The sequence below is a fragment of the Trichechus manatus genome, unplaced genomic scaffold, assembly GCF_000243295.1.
Source record: "Trichechus manatus latirostris isolate Lorelei unplaced genomic scaffold, TriManLat1.0 scaffold00292, whole genome shotgun sequence".
In the NCBI taxonomy this organism is placed as follows: Eukaryota; Metazoa; Chordata; class Mammalia; order Sirenia; family Trichechidae; genus Trichechus; species Trichechus manatus.
The window spans coordinates 1,240,699-1,264,384 of NW_004444228.1; the positions used below are offsets into that span (position 1 = coordinate 1,240,699).

A 23,686-nucleotide genomic window follows, 5' to 3' on the forward strand; every position below is an offset into this window, starting at 1 on the left:
TGGAGAATTCTACCAAACTTTCAGAGAAGAGTTAACACCACTACTACTAAAGGTATTTCAGAGCATAGAAAAGGATGGAATACTCCCAAACTCATTCTATAAGCCAACATAACCCTGATACTAAAACCAGATAAGGACACCACAAGAAAAGAAAATTACAGACCAATATCCCTCATGAACATAGACACAAAAATCGTCAACAAAATTCTAGCCAATAGAATTCAACAACATATCAAAAAAAAAATTTTACCATGACCAAGTGGGATTCATACCAGGTATGCAGGGATGGTTCAACATTAGAAAAACAATCAATTTAGTCTATCACAAAAATAAAATTCCTCAACATAATAAAAGGCAATTTGTACAAAGCCAACAGCCAAAATCATCCTAAATGGAGTGAGTCTGAAAGCATTCCTCTTGAAAATGGGAAGACTGGAAGAAGAATTAACACCTTTAAATTGTGGTGTTGGTGAAGAATATAGAATATACCATGGACGACCAAAAGAATGAACAAATCTGTCTTGGAAGAAGTACAGCCAGAATGCTTCTTAGAAGCAAGGATGGCGAGACTACGTCTCCCATACTCTGGACATGTTATCAGGAGGGATCATTCCCTGGAGAAGGACATCTGGCTTGGTAAAGTAGATGGTCAGCAAAAAAGAGGAAGACCCTCAACAAGATGGACTGACACAGTGGCTGTAACAATGGGCTCGAGCATGACAATGATTGTGAGGATGGCACAGGACCTGGCAGTGTTTCATTCGGTTGTACCAACGGTATGAGTCAGAACGGTCTCGATGGCACCTAACAACAACAACAATTCAACACTATACTGGAAGTCCTAGCCAGAGCAATAAGGCAAGCAAGGGAAATAAAAGACATCTAAATTGGTAAGAAAGAAATAAAACTATCCATATCTATAGATAATATGATCCTATACATAGAAAATCTCAGAAATTCTTCAAGAAAGTTACTGTAACTAATAGAAGGATTCAACAGTGGCAGGGTACAAGATCAACATACAAAAATCAGTTGGATTCCCATACACTAACAAAGAGAACTCCGAAAACAATATCATTTACAAAAGCCCCCCAAAAGATAAAATATTTAGGAATAAACCTAACCAGGGATGTAAAAGACTTATACAAAGAAAACTACAAAACACTACAGCCAGAAACCAAAAGGGACCTACATAGATGGAAAAACATATCATGCTTATGGATAGAAGACTTAACATTGTGAAAATGTCAATACTACCCAAAGCAATCTATAGATATAATGCAATCCCGATCCAGATTCCATCAAAATTCTTTAACGAGATGGAAAATCTGATCACCGACTTTATATGGAAAGAAAGAGGCCACGGATAAACAAAGCAGTACTGAAGAAGAAGAACAAAGTAGGAGGCCTCACACATCCCAGTCTCAGAACCTACTATACAGCCACGGTACTCAAAACATCCTGGTACTGGTACAATGACAGACACATAGACCAATGGAACACAATTGGGAATCCAAATGTAAATCTCTCCATCTATGGACAGCTGATCTTCGACAAAGGGCTGAAATTCATTAAATAGGGAAGAGGTAGTCTCTTTAACAAATGGTGCTGGCAAAACTGGATATCCACCTGAGGAAAGATGAAACAGGATCCATACCACACACCATACACAAAAACTAACTCAAGATGGATCAAAGACCTAAATGGAAGACCTAAAACAATAAAGATAATGGAAGAAAAAATAGATGCAAACCTAGGGGCCCTAATTTATCGCATAAATAAGATTATCAAACATAACTAAAACTGCACAAAGAGCAGAAGAGAAATTAGACAACTGGGACCTCCTAAAAAATTAAATACTTATATGCATCAAAAGACTTCTCCACCCCCAGACACCCTTTTAGCTCAGTGGAGAAGTTATCTCTGAGGTTCACCGTTCAGCCTGGGAGTGGACAGCCCCGTAAAACCAAATGGGACTAATAAGATACAGTAGTCCAGTGACAAGGGCCAGAAGGCAGCAAGGGACAAGGAAGCTGATGATAGTGAACCCAAAGTTGAGTAAGGATATTGTTGATGTGTTGTGAGATTGTTAACCATTGTCATAGGGTAACGTGTAGTAACTGTTAAATGAGAAACTATTTTGTTCTGTAAGCCTTCATCTTAAATGAGAATAGCAGCACAACTGGAAGAGCGTAGTCAATGTCACTGAACTGTGCATGTAGATATTTTTGAAATGGTGTATCTTTGGCTATGTGTATTTTCACCAAAAAAAAAGGTTGAGAAGTTAGAGGGTTGACATGTTGTGGGGTTGTTAACCAACGTCATAAAACAATATGTGTACTACTGTTTCATGAGAAACTATTTGTTCTGTAAGTGTTCACCTGAAGTACAATAAAAAAAAAAAAAAAGAAAGAAAAAAGACTTCTCCACAGAGTAAAAAAAGAACCTACAGACTGGGAAAAAAATTTTGGCAATGACGTATCTGACAAGAGACTAAACTCTAAAATGTATAGAAAACTTCAACACCTCAACAACAAAAAGACAAACAATCCAGTTAAAAAATGGGCAAAGGACATGAACAAATACTTCATCAAAAAAGACATTCAGGTGGACAACAAACACATGAAGAGCTGCTAGTGATCACTAGCCATTAGAGAGATGCAAATCAAAACTACAATGAGATATCACCTCACCCCAGCAATAATGGCAATGATCCAAAAAACAGAAAACAATCTCTGGCGAGGGTGTGGGGCGATTGGAACTCTCATACACTGCTGGTGGGAATGTAAAATGGTATAACCACTGTGGAAAACAGTATGGCGCCTCCTTAAAAAGTTAGAAATAGAAGAAACACCATACGGTTGAGCAATCCCACTACTAGGTTCATATCCTAGAGATATAGGAGCTGTGACTCAAATACATGCACACCCATGTTCATTGCAGCATTATTCACAATAGCAAAAAGATGGAAACAACCTATCCCCATCAACAGATGAATGGATAAACAAACTGTGGTACATACACACAATGGAATACTATGCAACATTAAAGAATAACGATGAATCTGTGAAACATCTCACAACATGGATGAACCTGGAGAACATTATGCTCAGCAAAAAGGTCAATCACAAAAGAAATATTGTATGAGACCACTATTATAAAAAGTCAAGAAAAGGTTTACACACAGAAAGAAACATCCTTTGATGGTTAACAGGAATGGAAGGGAGAGGGAGGGTGTGATGGTTAAGACTGTGTGTCACCTTGGCTCGGCCATGATTCTCAGTCTTTATATGTGATCACCCTCATGATGGGATCTGCTGTGAGTAGCCAATCTGTTGGAAGGGAGTTTCCTTGGGCGTGTGGCCTGCATCCGAATATAGGTGGACTTTCTGGCTTTTGCCTGCTCTGGATCCTGCAGCTGCCTCCTGTTTGTCTGACCTCTAGTTCTTGGGACTTGAGCTAGCAGCTTACCTGCCAATCTTGGGATCTGTCGATCTTCACAGCCTGTGAGCAAGAGCCCTGGTCTCCGACCTGCTAATCTTGGGTTCGCCAGCCCCTGCGGCTATGTGAATCAGGAGAAGCCTCTATCCTGATCCATGGACCTGGGACGTTCTAGCCTCTACAACCACATGAGCCGTCTCCTTGATATAAATCTCTCTCCATATATATTTATACACTTTACTGATTTTGCTTCTCTAGAGAACTCAGCCTAAGACAGACGGGAAATTACTAACTAGATAGTAGACATATATTAACTTGGAAGAAGGTAAAGACAATACACAATATGGGTGAAGTTAGCACAACATGACCAAAGCAAAGGAAGATTCTGAAAAGTACGCAAAAGTAAAAGGCAACAATGGTAAATACTGTTACATACACAATCCTGCAATAACAGTAATAACAAACAATAATTTATGAGTAGATACATCGGTAAATATGTAAGCTGAACAGGTATGGGATGGCATATGGGAGTACACCTACAAGCATGTATAGGTTTGGTAGAGTACATTTCTGCATATGCATTTGTATGTGCTGCAAATATATCCATGTATATAGTAGAGAATAAAGCCCTGGTGGCACAGTGGTTAAGGGCTTGACTGCTAACCAAAAGGCTGGCAGTTCAAATTCACCAGCTGCTCCTTAAAAACCCTACGGGGCAGTTCTACTCTGTCCTATAGGGTCGCTATGAATTGGAATCAACTCGATGGCAAAGAGTTTGGGTTTGATTTGGTTTATAGTAGAGCACACAGGGGCACAGTTATGAAAACTTCTTAGCCATAACCAAATACCTCAAGGGACTGAGTCACTGTGCTTGACGGCTCAGGACCATAATTTCGGGGGACATCTAGGTCAGTTGGCATAACATAGTCCCTAAAGACAGTGTTCTATATCCTACTTCAGTGAGTAGCGACTGGGGTCTTAAAAGCTTACCAGTGGCCATCTAAGATATTGGTCTCTTACCATTCAGAGCAAAGAAGAGTGAGGAAAATCAAAGTCTCAAGGAAACAATTACTCCAAAAGAATAACAGACCACACGAACTACAGCCTCCACTAGCCTGAGACCAGAAGAACTAGATGGTACCCAGCTACCAATACAAAACGCCCTGATTGGGATCACAGTAGAAGGTCCTGGACAGAGTGGGAGGAAAATGAAGAACACAAAATTCAAATTTATAAAAAAGACCAGACTTACTGTTCTGATAGAAACTGGTGGAACCCCCAAGACTAGGGCCCTTAGACATCCTTCAAACCTGGAAATGAACCCACTCCCAGCCCTATAAAGTGAACAATGACACCCATGAGGAACGTGCTCCTCAGATCAACCATATGAGACCAAAAGGGCAACATCTGCCCAAAAACAAAGTTCAGAAGGCAGGAAGGGGCAGGAAAGATGGGTGAATGGAAACAGGGAACTCAGGGAGGAACCAGACAGAGTGCTGTCACATTGAGGGGACTGCAACTAATGTCATGAAAAAAATGTGTATAAATTGTTGAATAGGAAACTAATATGCTCTGTAAACTTTCACCCAAGCCACAATAAAATATTTTTAAAAAAAGAAATCAAACGACATATTGCATTGGGCAAATATGCTGCAAAAGACCTCTTCAAAGTGTTAAAAAGCAAAGGTGTCACCTTGAGGACTAACGTGCGTCTAACCCAAGCCATGGTATTTTCAGTCGCCTCATATGCATGGAAAAGCTGGACAATGAATAAGGAAGACCAAAGAAGAACTGACGCCTTTGAATTGTGATGTTGGCAAAGAATACTGAATATACCATGGACTGCCAGAAGAATGAACAAATCTGTCTTAGAAGTACAGCCAGAATGCTCCTTAGAAGCAAGGATGGCGAGACTACATTTCACATACTCTGGACATGTTATCAGGAGAGACTAGACCCTGAAGAAGGACATCGTGCTTGTGGAGAGACTGAGTGAAAAAAAGGAAGATCCTCAACGAGATGGATTGACACAGTGGCTGCAACAATGGGCTCAAACACAGCAACAATTGTGAGGATGGTGCAGGACCGGGCAGTGTTCTGTTCTGTTGTACATACAGTCGCTATGTGTTGGAACCGACTAGATGTCACATAACAACAACAAAGGTTGCTTGAGAGTTGATATTTTGGAACAAGAATGTCACCAAAATCAACATGGTACTGGACGGTGGTATGCCCTTAGAAGTCACTTCCCTGAATTATTCCCGTTTTTCCCAATATCGTGATTTTTAAAATTCAAAGATTCATTATTATATGTTCAAATTAGGATCTGTGAGCCATCTGCATCAGAATCTCCTGTGGTGCCTGGTGCGCCCCAGATTTATAAAATCAAAATCACTTGGGATGAAAGGTCTAGGAAACTTATTTTCAAAGAGATTGTTATACACAGTCAAGTTTGAAAATTACTGTTCTAAAAAGTTCAACAAGATGGGACCTGTAGCCATTTAAGGTATAGGTAATGTATAAGAGACTACATCTGTGCTATAAAGACATGATGACTACCAACTAGAAGTTTACTAGTCAGAACTAAGTACAGAACACTTATGTCTAGAACTCTCTCACTGTACACTATCAGTTAAATATGAATTTGAGGCATGTTTTGTATATATGAATGTCATACAACATTAAAGACTAAAAATGGCATAGATGATAAAGTAGTGGTGTGCTAGCATTCAAAGTAGATGAGATCTTTTGCAACCAATCGTGAAAATATGGAAAAAAAAAAAAAAAAGACATTGTTTCTATTATTATTTATTTCTCCTATACCCGAAGAATAAGGAAATGAATTTCAGCTAATAAGGACTTGGATGGTGTCATGGATTGAATTGTGTTCCACCAAAATATGTGTTAACTTGGCTAGGTCATGATTCCCAGTATTGTAAGATTGTCTACCATTTTATCATGTGATGTGATTTCTCTATTGTTGTAAATTCTATCACCATGATGTAATAAGATGGATTAGCAGTAGTTATGCTGATGAGGTCTACAAGATTAGATAGTGTCTTAAGCCAATCTCTTTTGAGATATAAAAGAGAGAAGCGAGCAGAGAGACATGGGAACCTCATACAACCAAGAAAGCAGTGCTGGAAGCAGAGCACATCCTCTGGACCTAAGGTTCCTGCGCTGAGATGCTCCCAGACCAAGGGAAGACTGATGCGTCACAAAGACCTTCCTCCAGAGCTGACAGAGAGAGAAAGCCTTCTCCTGGAGCTGATGCCCTGAATTTAGACTTGTAGCCTACTGGACTGTGAGAGAATAAACTTCTCTTTGTTAAAGCCATCCACTTGTGGTATTTCTGTTATAGCAGCACTAGATGACTAAGACAGATGGAATTAACCCTAATTAAATGAAGTCTAAAAACAGATCCTTTCTGAGTAATTTCAAACATCAACATGCATATACTATTACTACAAGTATGGTTTTTGCTAGCACCTGTTAATAGCTTTCAGAATGGTGGATTTTTACTTTTCTGCCCTAAAAACCAGTTGCCACTGAGTTGACTCTGACTCAAGATGATCCCATGTGTGTCAGAGCAGAACTGTGCTCTGTAGAGTTTTCAATGGCTGATTTTTTAGAAGCAGATCACCAGGCCTTTGTTCCAAAGTGCCTCTGGGTGTCTTTGAACCTCCAACCTTTTGGGTTAGCAGCTGACCTGCTTTACCATTTGCACCACTCAGGGACTTTCTACCCTGCCCCCTCTTAATGTTGTCAACTAACAGGTTTACTGAAATAAACTATTTTGTGTAAGTAAATTCCTTCTTGTTTTAAACTATTTATGTCGACACATTATAGCCCTTATTCTTTTACTGCTTCATGATAAAAAGCTCTGAGAAGCTCTTAAAAGTATATGGAAAGTTCCTGGTCTGTAGGAGCCATTTGCAGCTAGGAAATATTTTCACATTACTACTAAAGAAGATTTAATTTATATCATCTCTTTTAATTCTATTTACAAAAACAGACCACTTTTTTTTTTTTAATTGTGCTTTAAGGGAAGGTTTACAATTCAAGTTAGTCTCTCATACAAAAACTTATACATACATTGTTATGTGACCCTAGTTGATCACCCTATACTGTGACAGCATACTCCTCCTTTCCACCCTGGATTTCCCATGTCCGTTCAACTAGCTCCTGACCCTCTCTCTGCCTTCTCCTCTCACCTCCAGACAGGAGCTACCCCTTTAGTCTCATGTATCTACTTGAGCTAAGAAGTACACTCTTCATGAGTATCACTTTATATCCTATAGTCCAGTCTAATCTTTGTCTGAAGAGTTGGCCCTGGGAATGGTTTTAGTCCTGGGCTAACAGAGAGTTCAGAGGCCATGTCTTCTCGGGTCCCTCCAGTCTCAATCAAACCATTAAGTCTGGTATTTTTACTAGAATTTGAGTTCTGCACCCCACTTTTCTCCTGCTCTGTCAGGGACTCTCTGTTGTGTTCCCTGTCAGGGCAGTCATTGTGGTAGCTGGGCACCATCTAGTTCTTCTGGTCTGAGGCTGATGAAGTCTCTGGTTTATGTGGCCCTTTCAAAAACAGATCACTTCTGATGACCAAAGCACCTCCCCTCAAAAAGAAAAAACAAAAAACTAAACCTGTTGCCATCGAGTCAATTCTGACTCATAGCAACCTGTAGGGCAGAGTACAACTGCTCCATAGGGTTTCCAAGGAGTGACTGGTGGATTTGAACTGCCGACCTTTTGATTAGCACCTGAGCTCTTACAACAGTGCCATGAAAGTCCCAGTGTCTTAAATTATCCAGTTACAGTGAGCAATATCCATCCCTTCATAACATTAATGGAGCACCTACTACATGCCCCAAAAGGAGCCCTGGTGGCTCAGTGGTTAAAGCACTTACCTGCAAACCAGGTCCGTGGTTCGAACCCACCAGCTCCTCCGCGGGAGGGGAGAAAGATGTGCTTCCATGAAAATTTACAGCCTTGGAAACCCTATGGGGCCATTCTACTTTGTCCTGTAGGGTTACTACAAGTCGGAATCAACTGCAGAGCAGTGGGTTTGCTCTTTTTGACTACATACCCCAGACTATTCCAGGGGATAAGAACAAAGTAGTGAACAAAATATGCTTAATATAAATACTACTCATAATTTATTATGTTTGATGATTCAGAGTCTCCAATCATCATTACAAATATTAAGTGTTACAAATATTACTCTAGGATATGTAGATAGGATTGAACAGAATCTATACCAATCCTAAAACAAATGAAGGAGGTGTGTTTCTGAAAGAATTTCTATTGCTTTAACTATTGAAGAAAAGTACGAGATATCTGTGGTTCCCAAGGTTTCCAGTGTTTGGATATACTCTATAGTATTTTGAACGCATAAGTTCCGTCTTATAATATTTATATTCTACACTTTAATTTTGTAACAAGATGTAGCAATGCTTCATCTTCTCAATAGAAAAGATACTACTAAGAAATAAAAGCACTTAAAATCGATACACTAAGTATTCTCAAAAATGCTTTTGTCTAATATAAAAGTTCTATGATTCCACTTCAACCTAGAAAAGCAGCAAGCAAAGAAAATGAAACTTAAATGTCTCCTCTGTTACTGTGGAAATAACCTATTTCCCCAACGTTTCTGCACATAAAAAATTATGTGCTTATCAATGGCACCCAACTTGAAAAGGCCAAAGAGCCGTGATGCCCAATTTAGGTCACGATCACAAAACTGTAGAAGATAAAAACCACAGCCTTCGCAGAAAAATTGGATATTCCTTTCTAATACCCACAGAGCTCCAAGTATATGTATTTTTTTAAACTGCTTCGGCGTTCTCGAAATCTAGAGGCATTACACTGCAGGAAAACACTCACGCGCTCGCTACACAGGGGCAGCCTCTCAGCCCCAACTGCGCGGCTCCAAAACTGAATCCGCAGTACCTGAGCAATGCAAGGGAGGTTGGAAATAAAAACAACCCCCGACCGCAAACCAAGACGGGGCTAGCCAGCCCACCGAGAGCCCAGTGCGGCCCCGCGTGCACCCCGCGTCCCCCAGGTGCCCTTGGAAGCAGCGGCCCTCGCACAGAGCCGCGCCCGTTCCCCATGGACTCCAGTTCCGCCCGCCGACCCGTCCTTCCCTCACCCCGCCCCTGAGGGCCGCCGGGCCTGCCAGGCCCGCTGCGCGGACTCCGCCTCTTGTCTCCCGACCAGGACCCAGGTTCTCGGCCTCAGGCTGGCAGGCGTAGCAGAGCCTGAAGTGCCCGGGCCCCCAGCAGCACACTCGTCCCAGAGGCCGCAAAGGCTGGCCCGGGAGCGGACGCTGCAGCATCCCCAACCAGGCCTGCGCCCCGGGCTCTGGTCTCGGCGAACGCCGGCTGCGTCGCTCACCTGCGTTCCCACCACGACGATCTGAGGCAGCTGGATGATGTCGGCGCCCACCGTGTTGAAGACGTCCTGGAGCTTGTTGATGACAGGAATTAGCGCCTCCATAACTCCCAAAAAGACCAGAGCCTCACCCGGCGAACAGCGGTAATGAATGGGGACGACGCTCAGAGACCGCCTCCTTTCTCCTCTCCTCCGCCCTCTACTCGGGATCCGGCAGCCATTGGACCGGGCTGCCAGCTACCTGCCCCCTCCCGGCAGGCCATGCGCCAAGAGGGAGGTGGAGAGAAACAAAGCCTGCCGGGAGTGGTAGTCCTTCACAGAGGAACACTGATGCCTACTTCTTCCAGAAGGCTGAGCGGCGCGGGCGGATCCCCTGCGGGGAGGGAAACGTCCCGAGTACCGGGATGTTGCAGGAGCTTGGGGTCGAAAGTCGGAGGCGTGAGAATGTGTCTGTTCCCGAGGCACGGTGTTGTTGTTAGCTGCGGTGGAGTAGGCCGTGACTCAAAACGACCCTATGTCCAAAAAGAAAAAAAAAGCCAAACCCATTGCGGTCCAGGCCATTCCGATTTATAGCGACCCTATAGGACAGAGTAGAACTGACCCCACAGCGTTCCCAAGGCTATAAATCTTTAAGGAAGCCGACTGCCACATATTTCTTCCTCTAGGTGGGTTGGAACCGTCAGTGCTGTGCCACCAGGACTCCTTCCACCCCATGTAATGGGTATGAAATGCCAGGTGTGAATTTGTGTTAAATAGAGCGGGGTCTCTCTTGATTATTCAAAATGTCATTTCCTATTTCTCTAGAAGGGCGGCTTAGAAAGGCTTGAAGAATGGCTCATAGCCACAGACCCCAAAGGGGTGCAAAAAGTCTGTATGCTAATACTAGAAGGTTGAAGTGCAAAAACACAAAACCAGCTCAGGTTACAACACGCAGGTTCTCCAAGGTTTTTGTTAAAACGTTTTCAGGAGGAATCTTAAGAGTGTGAGAGCTTTAGAGCGGAAGGATTGGGGTCTTGTTCTCTATACTCTGTGTAAACAATCTTCATTTGCTGTGGCCTGATTACTGACAAAGTGGAGATCTGATAACTGCTTTACTTGCTTTTTGCTAGAAGTGCGTACTGTTCTAATGCTAAATGTTGGTTTTCTTTTTAGACAGATGGTATCTCTACTCCAAACCTCCAAAAGTTTCCCATCTCACTCAGAGTAAAAAAGATGACACTGGAGCGAAGTTCTGAAGCAGGTGAGGGGAGAGCCCCTTTAGTTTATTTTTCTCCATAGCATTTATTGTCATCTGACATACTACGTATTTATTTATTGTCTTCCTTTTCCTGCTAGTTCATCTGCTTCTTGAGGGAAAGGATTTTGGTCTCTTGAATTCACTGATCCATCTCTAGCTCGTAAGTGATGAACAAGATAGTCATAATTGCAGTTCTGACTGATTTTGCAATCTAACAAAGGAGACAGGTGATGACACCGCTATAAATAAATACGTAAAGTGTTATGACTAGATGTATTATGGAGTGAAATCATAGGAGCACTTTTTCCAGTCTCAGAGCTGGAGGAGGGGGAGGAATGGAAGCTCAAGCAAGACTTCCTAGAAGAAATTACTAGATTTCATCTCTATGAGGGCAGGAGCCATCAGGGCATCACCTGTAGTATTGGAAATTGTGCACTACACAATTCCAGTGGATACCACTCATCTGCACAGCTATACACAGTGACTCTAGGGAACGTGCCTAATTTGTTCAGCAAGATGCATGGTAGATGCTCAATACATATTTTGGAACAAATGGATGAAATACCATTTAAGCTAAGACCTGAAGTTCCAATAGTGGTGTTTTGGGATCTTACCACATTTAGTGAGCATCCTCTTCTCTTTGATTCTTTTTTAAAACAGTGAGAGAAAATTTTTCAAAACTCCAAGAAACAGCAGACAAAAGAGTTTCATTCCAAGTCCCTTTCTTTTCTTTTTGTTTTAAATTTTTTCCCCTGCAAAAGTTTATACACACATTGTTATGTGTCTCTAATTGCTCTCCCCATACTGTGACAGCACATTCCTCCCTTCCACCCTTGATTCCCCATGTCCATTCAACCAGCTCCTAACCCTCTCTGCCTTCCCATCTCACCTCTGGACAGAAGCTGCCCGTTTAGTCTCTCGTCTCTCTACTTGAGCTAAGAGGCACACTCCTCACGAGTATCACTTTATGTCCCACAGTCCAGTCCAATCCCTGTCTGAAGAGTTGGCCTTGGAAATTGTTTTAGTTCTGGGCTGATAGAGAATCCAGGGGCCATGCTTTCTGCGGTTCCTCCAGTCTCAGACCATTAAGTCTGGTCTTATTATTAGAATTTGAGTTCTGCCTGCCACCTTTCTCCTGCTCCATCCGGGACTCTGTTGTGTTCCCTGTCAGGGCAGTCATTGGTGGTAGCTGGGCACCATCCAATTCCCTTTATTTTCTACCAAATAATCTTACCACATAATTATCAGATATTACCTACTTTGCTCCTCAGCCCTATGCTGATAGGACTTTCTCTGCTTTTTCTCTCAGTACCCCAGTCTCTTTCCAGGAAGAAAAGACACACAAAGAAAGGGGACAGGCTCATTGTGATCCTCCATGGGCATGACCTGGTAACTGCTTCAAAGGGGCAAGTTGCCCTAAGGCAAAAATGCAACTACAGCTGTTTTTCAAGGCACCATTAGACAGTCTTTTCATATTTGTTAATGGCAAAACTACTAAATGCACAAGCATACATTTATGTTATAGAAAGAAAAGTATCATGAATATTGCAGGACATTATATATTTTTTCCATTTAAATTATAAATTATCTCTTTGGATGGAACTTCCAGAGCCTTGTATTAACATGCTTCAGGAACAATAGTGACAGCTTTTTTTATTCCATCTTTTTCCAGGAGAAGGAAGAATGATCACATAGCCAATGCTCAAAAGTCTTCTTATCAACACCACTGCCAGTCAGGGTTAAGCAGGATTGTCAGTGGTTGTCCATTCCCTGGAACAGGCACAGAAGAGGGTTTTAGACTACAGAAACAGGAAGTGATGAGGTCTTGAAGAAGAGTGGCTCTAATTTAATAACTTTTTTAACCTAAGGCAAGATACTGTATGTGCAGTGAGTGGAGGGAACAAAACAAACCAATCTGGGTTTCCACATTTTAAGTTCAGAAAAGTTACTTGTAGGAAAGCCATTTAGCCAAAAAATATTTCTTCCCTCATCTAAAATAGGGTTGTTATGAAATCACATTGAGCCATTTTCAGGTGCTGTCTCTGAAAGCTTTTTAAAAACCTTCTCATTCAGCCATCCCTCTCTCACTATACCTGTTGCCATCCAGTCGATTCCGGCTCACAGCAACCCTATAGGGCGGTAGAACTGCCACATAGGATTTCTAAGCAGCAGCTGGTGGATTCGAACTGCCGAGCTTTTGGTTAGCAGACAAGCTCTTAACCACTGCACCACCAGGGCTTCTCTCTCACTATAGGTTTATGATTTAGCAGGAGAGTTTGGTTTCAGATGACAGAAATTTAAATTGAACTAACTGGTGCAAAAGGATGAATTAATTTGTATAACTAAAAGGACAGCATGTCCTTGACCTAAAAAACAACTGGAGTCGGGTTCAGGCAGCATCAGAACTCTCTCCACCTCTTACCTCTGCTTCTTTCTTTACATCATCTGTATTCTCTCAAACCAACTTATGCATGTGGGATGAGGGGAGTGGACTGTAATGGAGGCAGTAGGAGATCTCCATTAAGCAAGCTGCTTCAGGGCAGGTGGGACTCAGTGAATCTGAGGAGGAACAGAAACTGGATCCCCACCTAATTTCTCTGGTGTCTTGGTTTCCTATTGCTTCCTTAACAAATTACCACAAGTTTAGTGGCTTAAAACAACACAAATTTACTATCTTACAGTTCTTCAGGTCAGAAGTCTAAAATGGGTCTCACTGTGCTAAAATCAACATCTGGGTTCCCTTATGGGAACTAGAGCAGGGTCCATTTCTTTGCTTTTTTCCAGCTTCTAGAGGCTGCTTGCAGAATCCCTGAGTGGTACAAATAGTTAACATGCTTAGCTCATAACTGGAAGGTTGGAGGTTTGAGTCCATCCACAGATGCCTCAGAAGAAAAGCTTGGCATTCTACTTCTGAAAAATCAGCCATCAAAAACCTTACAGAGCACAGTTCTACTGGTAGAGGCCACTTGCATTCCTTGGCTTATGGCCTCCTTCCAGCATCTTCAAAGCCCACAATGTTGCATCTCTGTCATCACATCTCTCTCTGACGACAGCCAGAAAGATTCTCTGCTTTTTGGGAGTAATCCAGGATAATCTCCCCATCTCAAGGTCCGCACCCTTAATCACATCTACCAAGTCCACTTTGCTGTATAAGGCCAAGATACTCACAGGTTCCAGAGATTAGCAGGCGGACATCTTTGGGGGCCATTGTTCTGCCTCCACACCTTGTGAAGGCGATTGGTCTACAGATGGACCTGACTCAGCTGAGGCCACTTACGAGTCCCTCCCTGAGAGTTTTTTAACTTGAGTTCCAATGGAAATATTTTCTCTCCCTGGTTATGGAACTGTAGGGATATGAGTCACTATAGCCAGAAATCATGTTCCCTACCACATGGAATAAATTGTTTGAGAGAATATTCACCTTTAAAAAGTTTCTCAAATCCCTTCATCTCATATTTCTAAATGCATATATATAGTACATTATAGGAGCATATAGTACACATAGGAATTCTAATCCCCATAGTTAGTCACTCCCATCTTTCCTTTTTTGTTGCTGTTATTGCCCTTTCACACTATATTATTAAACTATTATTTATTGAGTACTGACTGTATGTGAGGCACTGTGCTAAGCTTTTACAACAGCCTTGTGGGGGTTCCAGGGTTTAAGTAAATGGGTAAATTTATGTAGCTAGTATGTGGCAGAGCTGAGATTAAAACAAGCTGTTCAGCAAACTCTTAACTTCTTGATGCACTACCTCGTTTTTCATTAACTCCCTCATTTATTCAACACATATTTTTTAAGCACCCATCAGCCGTATGCATCTTAGCAAGGCACTATATTATAATGTGGAGGGGTAGGGCCTGTGGACATAACAGTAACATGTACTTACCCCTTAGCCAACAATGAGCTGACTGAGAGCAAAAGTGGTGTCTAATTTAGCTAGTTATCCCCAGCATGGTGCTTGTTACGTTTCCAGTCTACTAGACTTGGAGTTTCCTTTTCTTTTACTTGAAAAGTCTGAAATAACAAGAATTTCAGCAGCTGTGAATTAGTGCAATTGCAACCAGGGTTTGCAACCCAATCCAGCCAAACACATGAGGCTGGTTTGGCATAGGCCTCCTCATTGGAAGAGCTGTCAAGTTACTTTGCTAGGCTGGTTTTGTTCTAGCTTTAAATCCCTAATTAGAGGATATTTATTTTTAATTGATAACTGGAAATTATTTTAATAATTCTTGCAAAAGGTCATTCAGCCTATTTTTAGAGCATAAACATCCAGTATCATTTTATGCCAACCTTTTTATCATCAGTCATGGCCAGGCCGCCATTAGCCATGCCCTCAATCATAATGGTGAATGCAGATCAAATGTTGATGCAAAATATACAGTTCTGATAGGGGAGCCTCTTTGTCATGATTTGGAAACTGTATTTTTGCAAAGATGGTAAACAGCTTTAATCAATTTGCACTGCTCCTTAGGCCTCAAGGTTAACACACACGTTGTCAGCGGGTGCAGGAAATTGTCTGCAGATGATGGGGTAGGCTAGATGGTTCAGAAGCCAGCAATTGAATACGGCGAGATACTAACAGTCCATTAGAGGGCAGTGTGGCAACACAATTAAAAGAAGTTAAAAAACCAAAACCAAACCTGTTCCCAGCAAATCGATTCTGACTCATGGCAATCCCATGTGTTACAGAGTAGAAATGCTCACAGGATTTTCTTGGCTGTAATCTTTACAGAGGAGCTCTGGTGGCGCAGGGGTTAAGAGCTATGACTGCTTACCAAAAGGTTGGCAGTTTGAATCCACCAGCTGCTCCTTGTAAACCCTGTGGGGCAGCTCTACTCTGTCCTATAGGGTCGCTATGAGTTGGAATCTATGGCAATGGGTTTTGTTTTTGTTTTTTTAATTTTTACAGAAAGGAGCCCTTGTGGTGCAGCAGTTAAGCACTGGATTGTTAACCCAAAAGTTGGTGGTTTGAACCCCCCCAGCAGCTCTGTGTGAGAAAGACCTGGTGATCTGCTTGCTTCTATAAAGATTACAGCCAAGAAAACCCTATGGGTCAGTTATACTCTGACACATGGGGTTGCTATGAGTCAGAATCAACTCGAGGGCAGCCAACAGTACAACAATAATCTTTACGGAAGCAGATCACCAGCCTTTCTTCCGAGGTGCTGTTGGATGGGTTCAAACCTCCGACCTCTAGGTTAGTAGTAGAGTACAAACCATTTGCACTATCCAGCCTTGTCTCATCTCTCTTGACTGTTTTCTTCCCTTTGCTCCACACTCACACACCAGTAGAGCTTAACCTTTTTTGACATCTTTTACTAACTGTTTGAGATAATAGAGTGATTTTGATATCACAGCAATACCAACTGAAAATTACATTTTAGATATCCCTGTTCTTAAACTATTTCACCTACCCTGTCTCTGGGAATTTCTCATTAGCCTCTTTTCTTTACAGCTACTCTCCAGGCCCCCAATATGTTGTTTGGCATTCCTAGAAGCTCCTCAAAATCTTCTTTCTCCTCTGTTTTTCAGGCTTCCTTTTTGTCTCCCCTACACCAACTCAATTCTCCCACAGTTTGTTGTTGGTAGTGTGACTCTAATACTCCATGGCATGTTTTCTCCTTTCAAAATGGGCGACTGAGAGCTTGACATAACTACCACCATGATGAACCTGTAAGTTTTTTTTTTTTTTTCCTTTTTCTTTGCCTTCTTCTTTCCCTATACCTTTGTTAATGACTTTGTTTTTCTCTGTCTGGCCACCTGTGGCTTACAACCCCCCACAGGAAGATTAGAGCCCAGATGTCTGACTTGTATATCTTTAGCCTGATAAGGAGATATCCAGCATGTATCTCTTTATTATGATAAAGAGTCTCTTCTAATTACCTTGTAATGAATAACTCATTTGGCCATGCTATCTGCTGGCTACAAAGACACTTCTAACCTTTGTAAACTTCATATAAAAGCTCTAAAGTAAAAATGCCTTTTGGGAGTCCATAAAGACAGCCTGTGTAACTGTCAGATCCCTGTTAGTGGACACCTCCTAAATAAACTTTCTCACTCTTTCTGACTTGGAGTACATTTCATTGGCTCGACTGCTCCAGGGCATGGACCCTAATCGGGTAACAGTAGCTGCTATAGAGTGGATCCCCAACTCATGGCGACCTCTTGCACTATGGAACAAAACACTGCCCTGTCCTGCACCATCTCCATGATAATGGTTGCTGATCAGACTGTTGTGATCCCTAAGGTTTTCATTGGCCGATTTTTGCAACTAAATCACCAGGCCTTTCTTCTAGTCCATTTTAGTTTGGAAGCCCCTCTGAAACCTGTTCAGCATCATAGCAACATGCAAGCTTCCACCGACAGACAGGTGATGTCTCTGCATGAGATGGTGTTGGTTAGAAATTGAACCCAGGTCTCTTGCATGGATGGGCTAGAATTCTACTACTGAAGCGCTAATGCCTCCCTAACACTTTACAGTGCAGATAATTTAGCTCTCCAACCCCTGGTTAGCTAGCTACCTTTGCATATCCAAAGGCTTATTAATATACTATGATAAACAAAAAGGCTTCCTACCCTGGATCTCTTGCTTTAGCAGCCAGGAGGCGTGGTAGAGGCTTTGGAGAATCTTTGTTGCTCCCCAGCCAGTCCACCTAGCCAGTAATGAGCAGCATCAGTCATTTTGAATTTTAAAACTAATTTTTTAGAAATGCTGTACCAATGTGTAGGATAAGACTTACACATCAGTTACATAGTCAATTAGTAACTAAGTATAGTAAGTATTAAGTATAATGGAGAGATGGATGGATGAATGATTAAATATTTTTGCATTTTAGTATATTTTATCTGGATTGGTTAGGGACTGACAAGTTGTTATTTTAGGACTTCTGTAGCATGGAAAAACGCTCTAAAGTAACCACCTTCTTTAAGAAGCCATGGATTTACCCCCAACACTGGATCTATGAAATAAAAATAATGATATAATTATTAAGGATAATGACCTACTACCAAGACAAAAGTAAGCTTTTAAATGGCATTTAACAGTACTAGTAAGTTAATGCAGAGCTAGGATATGATGCACCCCAAAATCCAGACAGGAGTTCTTTAATATGTGCCACTATTCATACTAGCAGCAAAAACAAAACCAAACGAAATAAAAATGAAAACAGAAGAATAGATATTAAAGAATATATTAGGTACTAAGGATATAAAGGTTAATAAAACACATTCATTGGCAGTCCTCAAAACTTCTCAAATCTCTTTTTTTCTCACTCCCTCCTCTGAAGAAGAAAGTGGACAAGTAACTAGTGCTATATAATGGAAGTCAGCACACATGAGAGGAACCTAGTCAAGGTCTCTTGGTTTGAAGGAGGAATAGGAGTTGACCAAAGAGGAAGAGAAAAAAAAAACTTTCAAACCAGCAGAGGGAGCAGCTTATGCAAAGACGAACAGGAAAGAAAAATATGGTACATTCTGGTTGCTGTAAATAGTGTGACTAAGTATAGTGCATGGGCGCCTGTGGGGAAATGGTGAAGACAAGGCTTTATAGCTGGTCAGTCTGAGGTCAACTCATGAAAAAAACTCTTATGCCAGACTGAAGAGCTAGAGATGTATCCTGAAGGTAATAGAAGAATGAGCTGGATTGCAACCAATGTCACAAAATAATTTATGTATAAATTTTTTAATGAAAAACTAATTTGCGCTGTAAACTTTCACCTAAAACACAATAAAATTAAAAAAAAAAAATGAAGAAGAAAATTGAGCCGGGAGACCGGTAATGGTATGAGTTTTACAGAAATTACTATGGCTGCAATGGATTGGGATGAGGTAAAGGAGAAAGGGAAACCAGATAGGAGGTACTGCAGAGATTATGGTAATGTATACAAGGGAAGTGGTAGTGGAGATGGAGACACTTGGATGAATTTAGAATATATGCATGTATCTCAATAACATAAAGGAGAAGAAAAAATGATCAAGGGCAAAATGAGTAATCTGACCATTTAAGAGGATACAGAAGGATGCTAAAGAAACAGACCATAAAATAATTACCAAAAAGATAAAAAAAAAACAAGAGAGTGGCTTGTTGAAAATGTAAGCAACTTCTTTTTGCCTTTCTCTTTTTTTTTGCTTCAAAAGCTAAAAACTACTGAGGGGTTAACTTTGCCCAAAGTATTTGGCCTTTGTTTCTGGTTCCTGAGAGAGAACCTCTAAAACCTTGGAATTTCCCCAGAGATTTAAGTGTATTTGATAAGATTTCCAGACCACACCTGAGGGTTTATGCTAATGAGGTGCCTCAGGTGGAAGCTGGCCAGCCTGGTTGAGGAAAGAGGTTGATTTGCATGGGAGTGTAGGCGTCCTGTGGAACGTGGAAGCTCTAGACCTCACCCTCTGTGTCTCTTTGCTTGTGTTCTTTCTGCTTTATCTGTAGCTATAATCGTAAGTATAATGCTTTTCTGAGTTCTGTGAGTCGTTCTCCGAATTATTGAATAGAAGTAGTGAGAACCTCAGAAGTGAAGGGGTTGGGGACTGCCGAGTTTATGGCTGGTATACTGAGGGGGTAGAGGGATCCCCCAAATTTGTAGCCAATTTGTATCATGGGGACTTCAAGCCTGTGGCTGGCATCTGAGGTTTTGGGCGAACTTGGCAGTCTAAAGGACTGTGTCCTTTAACTTGTGAGTTCTGACCTGTCTCCGGATGGTTAGGGGAAGAGAAAGAAGTACTGCATTCTTCAGTTGATATGAGAAGTGGTATTAATAAATACATTACATTGATTTGATCTACACACTTGGTTTCAAAAAAATAGAAATTGATTTGATTTCCCAGCAACTACAATTTCCCTAATATCCTTGAAATTAGTATCCTAGATAAAATTTTGGTTCTGCCAAACATATGCATTCATTCAAGGCTTGATTTCTCAGCTAAATTATGTAGAGGATGGCAGAGTTACACGAGGCATCCGTTTTGTTTGGGCAGATCATGGGAGGCCTGACATGTTCTGGAGTCTATGGTTCTGATTATGTTTTCCTGATTCTCAGATAGTGGCTGAGGTGAGGTGATCCTGAGTACCTGCTCTTGGGAGTAAATTCTCGATTGTGGTAAATGTATCAGTAACCCTTGGTGGGCCAGTTTTGTGGCATTGTTCTGGGAGTAATTCTATCATATCTGGCATAGAGCCTGTTCTTCCAATCATTCTAAAAGATTTGTAAGCCTCTAATTCCCTGTATTATATATTTCTGCATAAACTTGATAGAGGATATGGCAGAGACATTTAATATTCATCAGATATTCATATGGTTCCCCGCATTTTCCAGACACCTTTGCAGTTTGGGGCCATACGGCTGGCTAGTTCTGCAAAAACTATGAGCAGAGGTGATGTGTGTTCCTTCTGGGCTGAGGCAGTAAAAAGCCTTGCTTAACTTCCAGCTCTCTTCCCCTGCTTTGGTAAACCCTGAAGCCATATGTTGAGATGATGATGCAGTTAAGATGGTCAACCCTCCATCAGCCTGGATCCTTGAGTGTCTGTGTAGAATACAGCCCACTGCTAACCCATAATGGACATATAACATGAGCAAGAAATAAATCTTTGTGGTGTAAAGACACTGAGATTTAGAGGTTTGTTGCAGCAGTTGGTGTTAATTATTCTCATGAATCCAAATGGTTTATGTTATCTGCAACCAAACCCTGAAGGACACAGGGTTCCTGACTTGGTTGTTTAGCTTGTGCCCTGAAATTGACTTTCTAAAGCATCTCCTTTAAAAATATGTGCCTCTTAGAACAAAGGATAAGAGAAAAATAACCTCTCTATATCACTGGGTAATGTAAAACATGAAAATCTCCTCACTTCTCATCATACTCGGCAAACACAACCACTGTGAATAGTTTCTTTGTTTTCTTCCTACTTTTCACTGTTCATACACAAACTGATGATGTAAATTAGGTCATCTTACACATATAGTTCTTTTTTCCCCCACTGATCATTATATTATAGATATCTTCCATATCAGTGTGTAAGATCCTAAATTACTCTAACAGTTGCATAGTATTCTCTTATAAGTGTTATAATTTATTTAACAGATTTTCTCTTGATAGATCACTTTGAATTTCTTATTATAGACAATGTTGCAGAAAATATCCTTGCACATGTATATTTTCATATTTATGTAAGTGTTTCTTTAGGATAGATTTGTAGAAGTGGAATTGCTGGGTCAAAGGTATGCATCTTTAAAATTTGAGAAGATAGCGCCAAAAAAGTTGTGCCAGTTTATACCTCCGTTAATAGTATATTAAAATACCATTTCCCCACACCCACCCTAGGCTAGTATCTGTATTTTTAACTTTGCTAATTTAATAAGTTAAAAAAAGTAATGATTGTTTTTATTTGTGTTTCATTATTAGTGCATATATATGTGTATCCATAAAGGTCATTTATATTTCCTTTTCTGTGAATTACTTGGTCATATTCTTTGTCCATTTCCCCATTGCCTTGCATTTTTAATACTCATTTGTAGGAGTTCTTTATATTTATTATGGCAAATAAGCTTTGTTAAGTATGTTGTAAATATTTTCTCTCAATATGCCTTTTATGTTTTAATTTTATTAGTGATAGTCCTATCTGTATGGAAGTAAAGTTACAGGACCAAATTTGTCCTTTGAACTGGTTAGGTGATATAGGGTGTGTGTGTTGCGGGGTTAGGAATCGGACTCCTGGATGGGAGTTGGGCTCAGGCAAAGTTGGCCCTTACAAATGCCTTTTTGGTGCCTAAGAACAGCACATACAATGTCTGACAATCAGCCTCGCCTATCTGCCTGAAAAATAATTTGTGTCTGGAGGAGGATGTTTTTACGTGTTTATCAGTTCTAATGCTGAGCCCACCAGCCACCTTATTTGTGTTCATGGGATCCCAGGGGCTTTGACTGAGAGATCAGAACCTTCTAGATAAATAGGAATGAAGAGAAGTCTTGTTCTGCAGCATCACATTAAGGAAGCACTTGAAAACACTTAGAAAAATGTAAGTGACTATGCATATTTATACATACAATTACATTTTTCATATAATGCCAAATATAGGCTTTAAAAAAGGCAGGGAGAATCAGGGGGAAACAATGAGTAACAAAATATGAACAGTAAGAATCTTAAAATATTAGAGCATAAAGGAATATTAGCAATGATTTTCATTTTAAATTTTAGTCCAACTTTAGTAATTTTAAATGAGGAAACCAGGGCTCAGGGAGGTTAAATGATTTTTACAGCATTAGTTACTAGCAGGGATAGGATTAGAACTTTATTCTCTTGACTCTCAATTTGACAAAGCCTCCTTGATTTAGGAAGTCCCTTGTATCTTTGGATTTAAAAATAATAATAATCTTATACATTTTAATATTAATACATTTTAGCAGATGTTTTGAAATTGGATAATCAGGCTTTTACGATTAATATATGTCCCTCTCTGAGACTGCACTGCGATAGAAGGTGATCCCAAGCCCTGAAACCAACCCAAAGCCCCTGGAAGCAGCATCCCTGAATTTTGTCCACAGACTTCGACTTCACCAGTCTTGCCCTTTTCCAGACAATCAGCTTCCAGGATCAGCAACTCAGAGCTGCCCTAGGCTTACACCTCTGGCCTCCTTGTCTAATCTGCAGGTTCTGTAAAAGGCACTTTCCTGCCCTCATCTCCACCACCTTGCCAGCTTCCAGTTAATGTATTTCTCACCTCACTCTCCAGTTACCATTATAAACAATAGCATATTGACATCACAATTACCTGTAGATTATCTTTACATTACACCCAAACTAGAGTATCCTTGAGCTAGGAGCTTCTCAGAAGGAAGTTTTATGTTGTTTTTTTTCCACCTCAAAGAAAGGGAGGAAATAAAATATTAATGAAGGCGGTACAAGGAAAGGTAAAAGTCACCTGAACTCTGTTGATGCCACATCAAATCCCTTGCCCTAAAAGTAACTACTTTTAAGGGTTTCTTTTGTGTGCTTTCAGAAATTTCCACCCATGTATAAGTGGGAGTAGAATCATATAGAGCAATAGCTCTATAAATCATTTTTTAAATTTTGCACTTAAAATCTTGTAGCTGTCTTTCCATATCAGTGTACATGGCATCACTTCATTCTTTTTGACACCTGTAAATTTTTGACACCTGTATTTGGTTTGTTTTTCAAACTGCACAGGTGCCTTGAAAGTATGAGTTCGTAATTTAAAACATGCACCCACACCGACAGAGCTTGAAAATAATGTTGGAGGAGTACAAATAAATGTTCCTTACCAGACATAATCCATGTATGGTGGAAGGTGTATGTATGGCCTTGGTTAGGTTGCCTATACTATCTGAGCTTCGTTTTCCTCCACCTGCAAAAAGGGACCAATTATTTGCTTCAGAGGATGGTGGTAGAATTTAATGAGATACTGCATGTAGGGCAGCCTGGTGTGATAGAAATGGTGTTTGGAGGAAGCACTAAAGTGTATTCTTTAAATACACAAGTTTTACAGACAAATAGAACTGTACTTGAATCCCAGTGCTGTCATTTGCTAGTTCTAACCTGGGGTGAGTGATTTAAGTTCTCTGAGCCTCAGTTTCCTTATCTATAAAAGTGCTAATTCTCA

At 40.8% G+C, this 23,686-nt stretch overlaps 1 protein-coding gene across 7 annotated transcripts in view; it reads right to left on the minus strand.

The window, feature by feature from the left end:
- Positions 1-10,101, minus strand: part of DNM1L (dynamin 1 like) — a 52,298-nt gene extending 42,197 nt beyond the window's left edge. For 4 of the 7 annotated variants that reach the window (XM_004390251.3, XM_004390252.2, XM_004390253.2 and 1 more), the window contains exon 1: positions 9,838-10,101. In XM_004390251.3, coding sequence (XP_004390308.1) covers positions 9,838-9,939 — 102 coding nt within the window. In that variant the 5' untranslated portion in view covers positions 9,940-10,101. The remainder of the gene's footprint in view (positions 1-9,837) is intronic. The other 3 variants (XM_012559666.2, XM_012559664.2, XM_012559663.2) reach the window with 1 other exon arrangement.
- Positions 10,102-23,686: the final 13,585 nt, after the last annotated feature.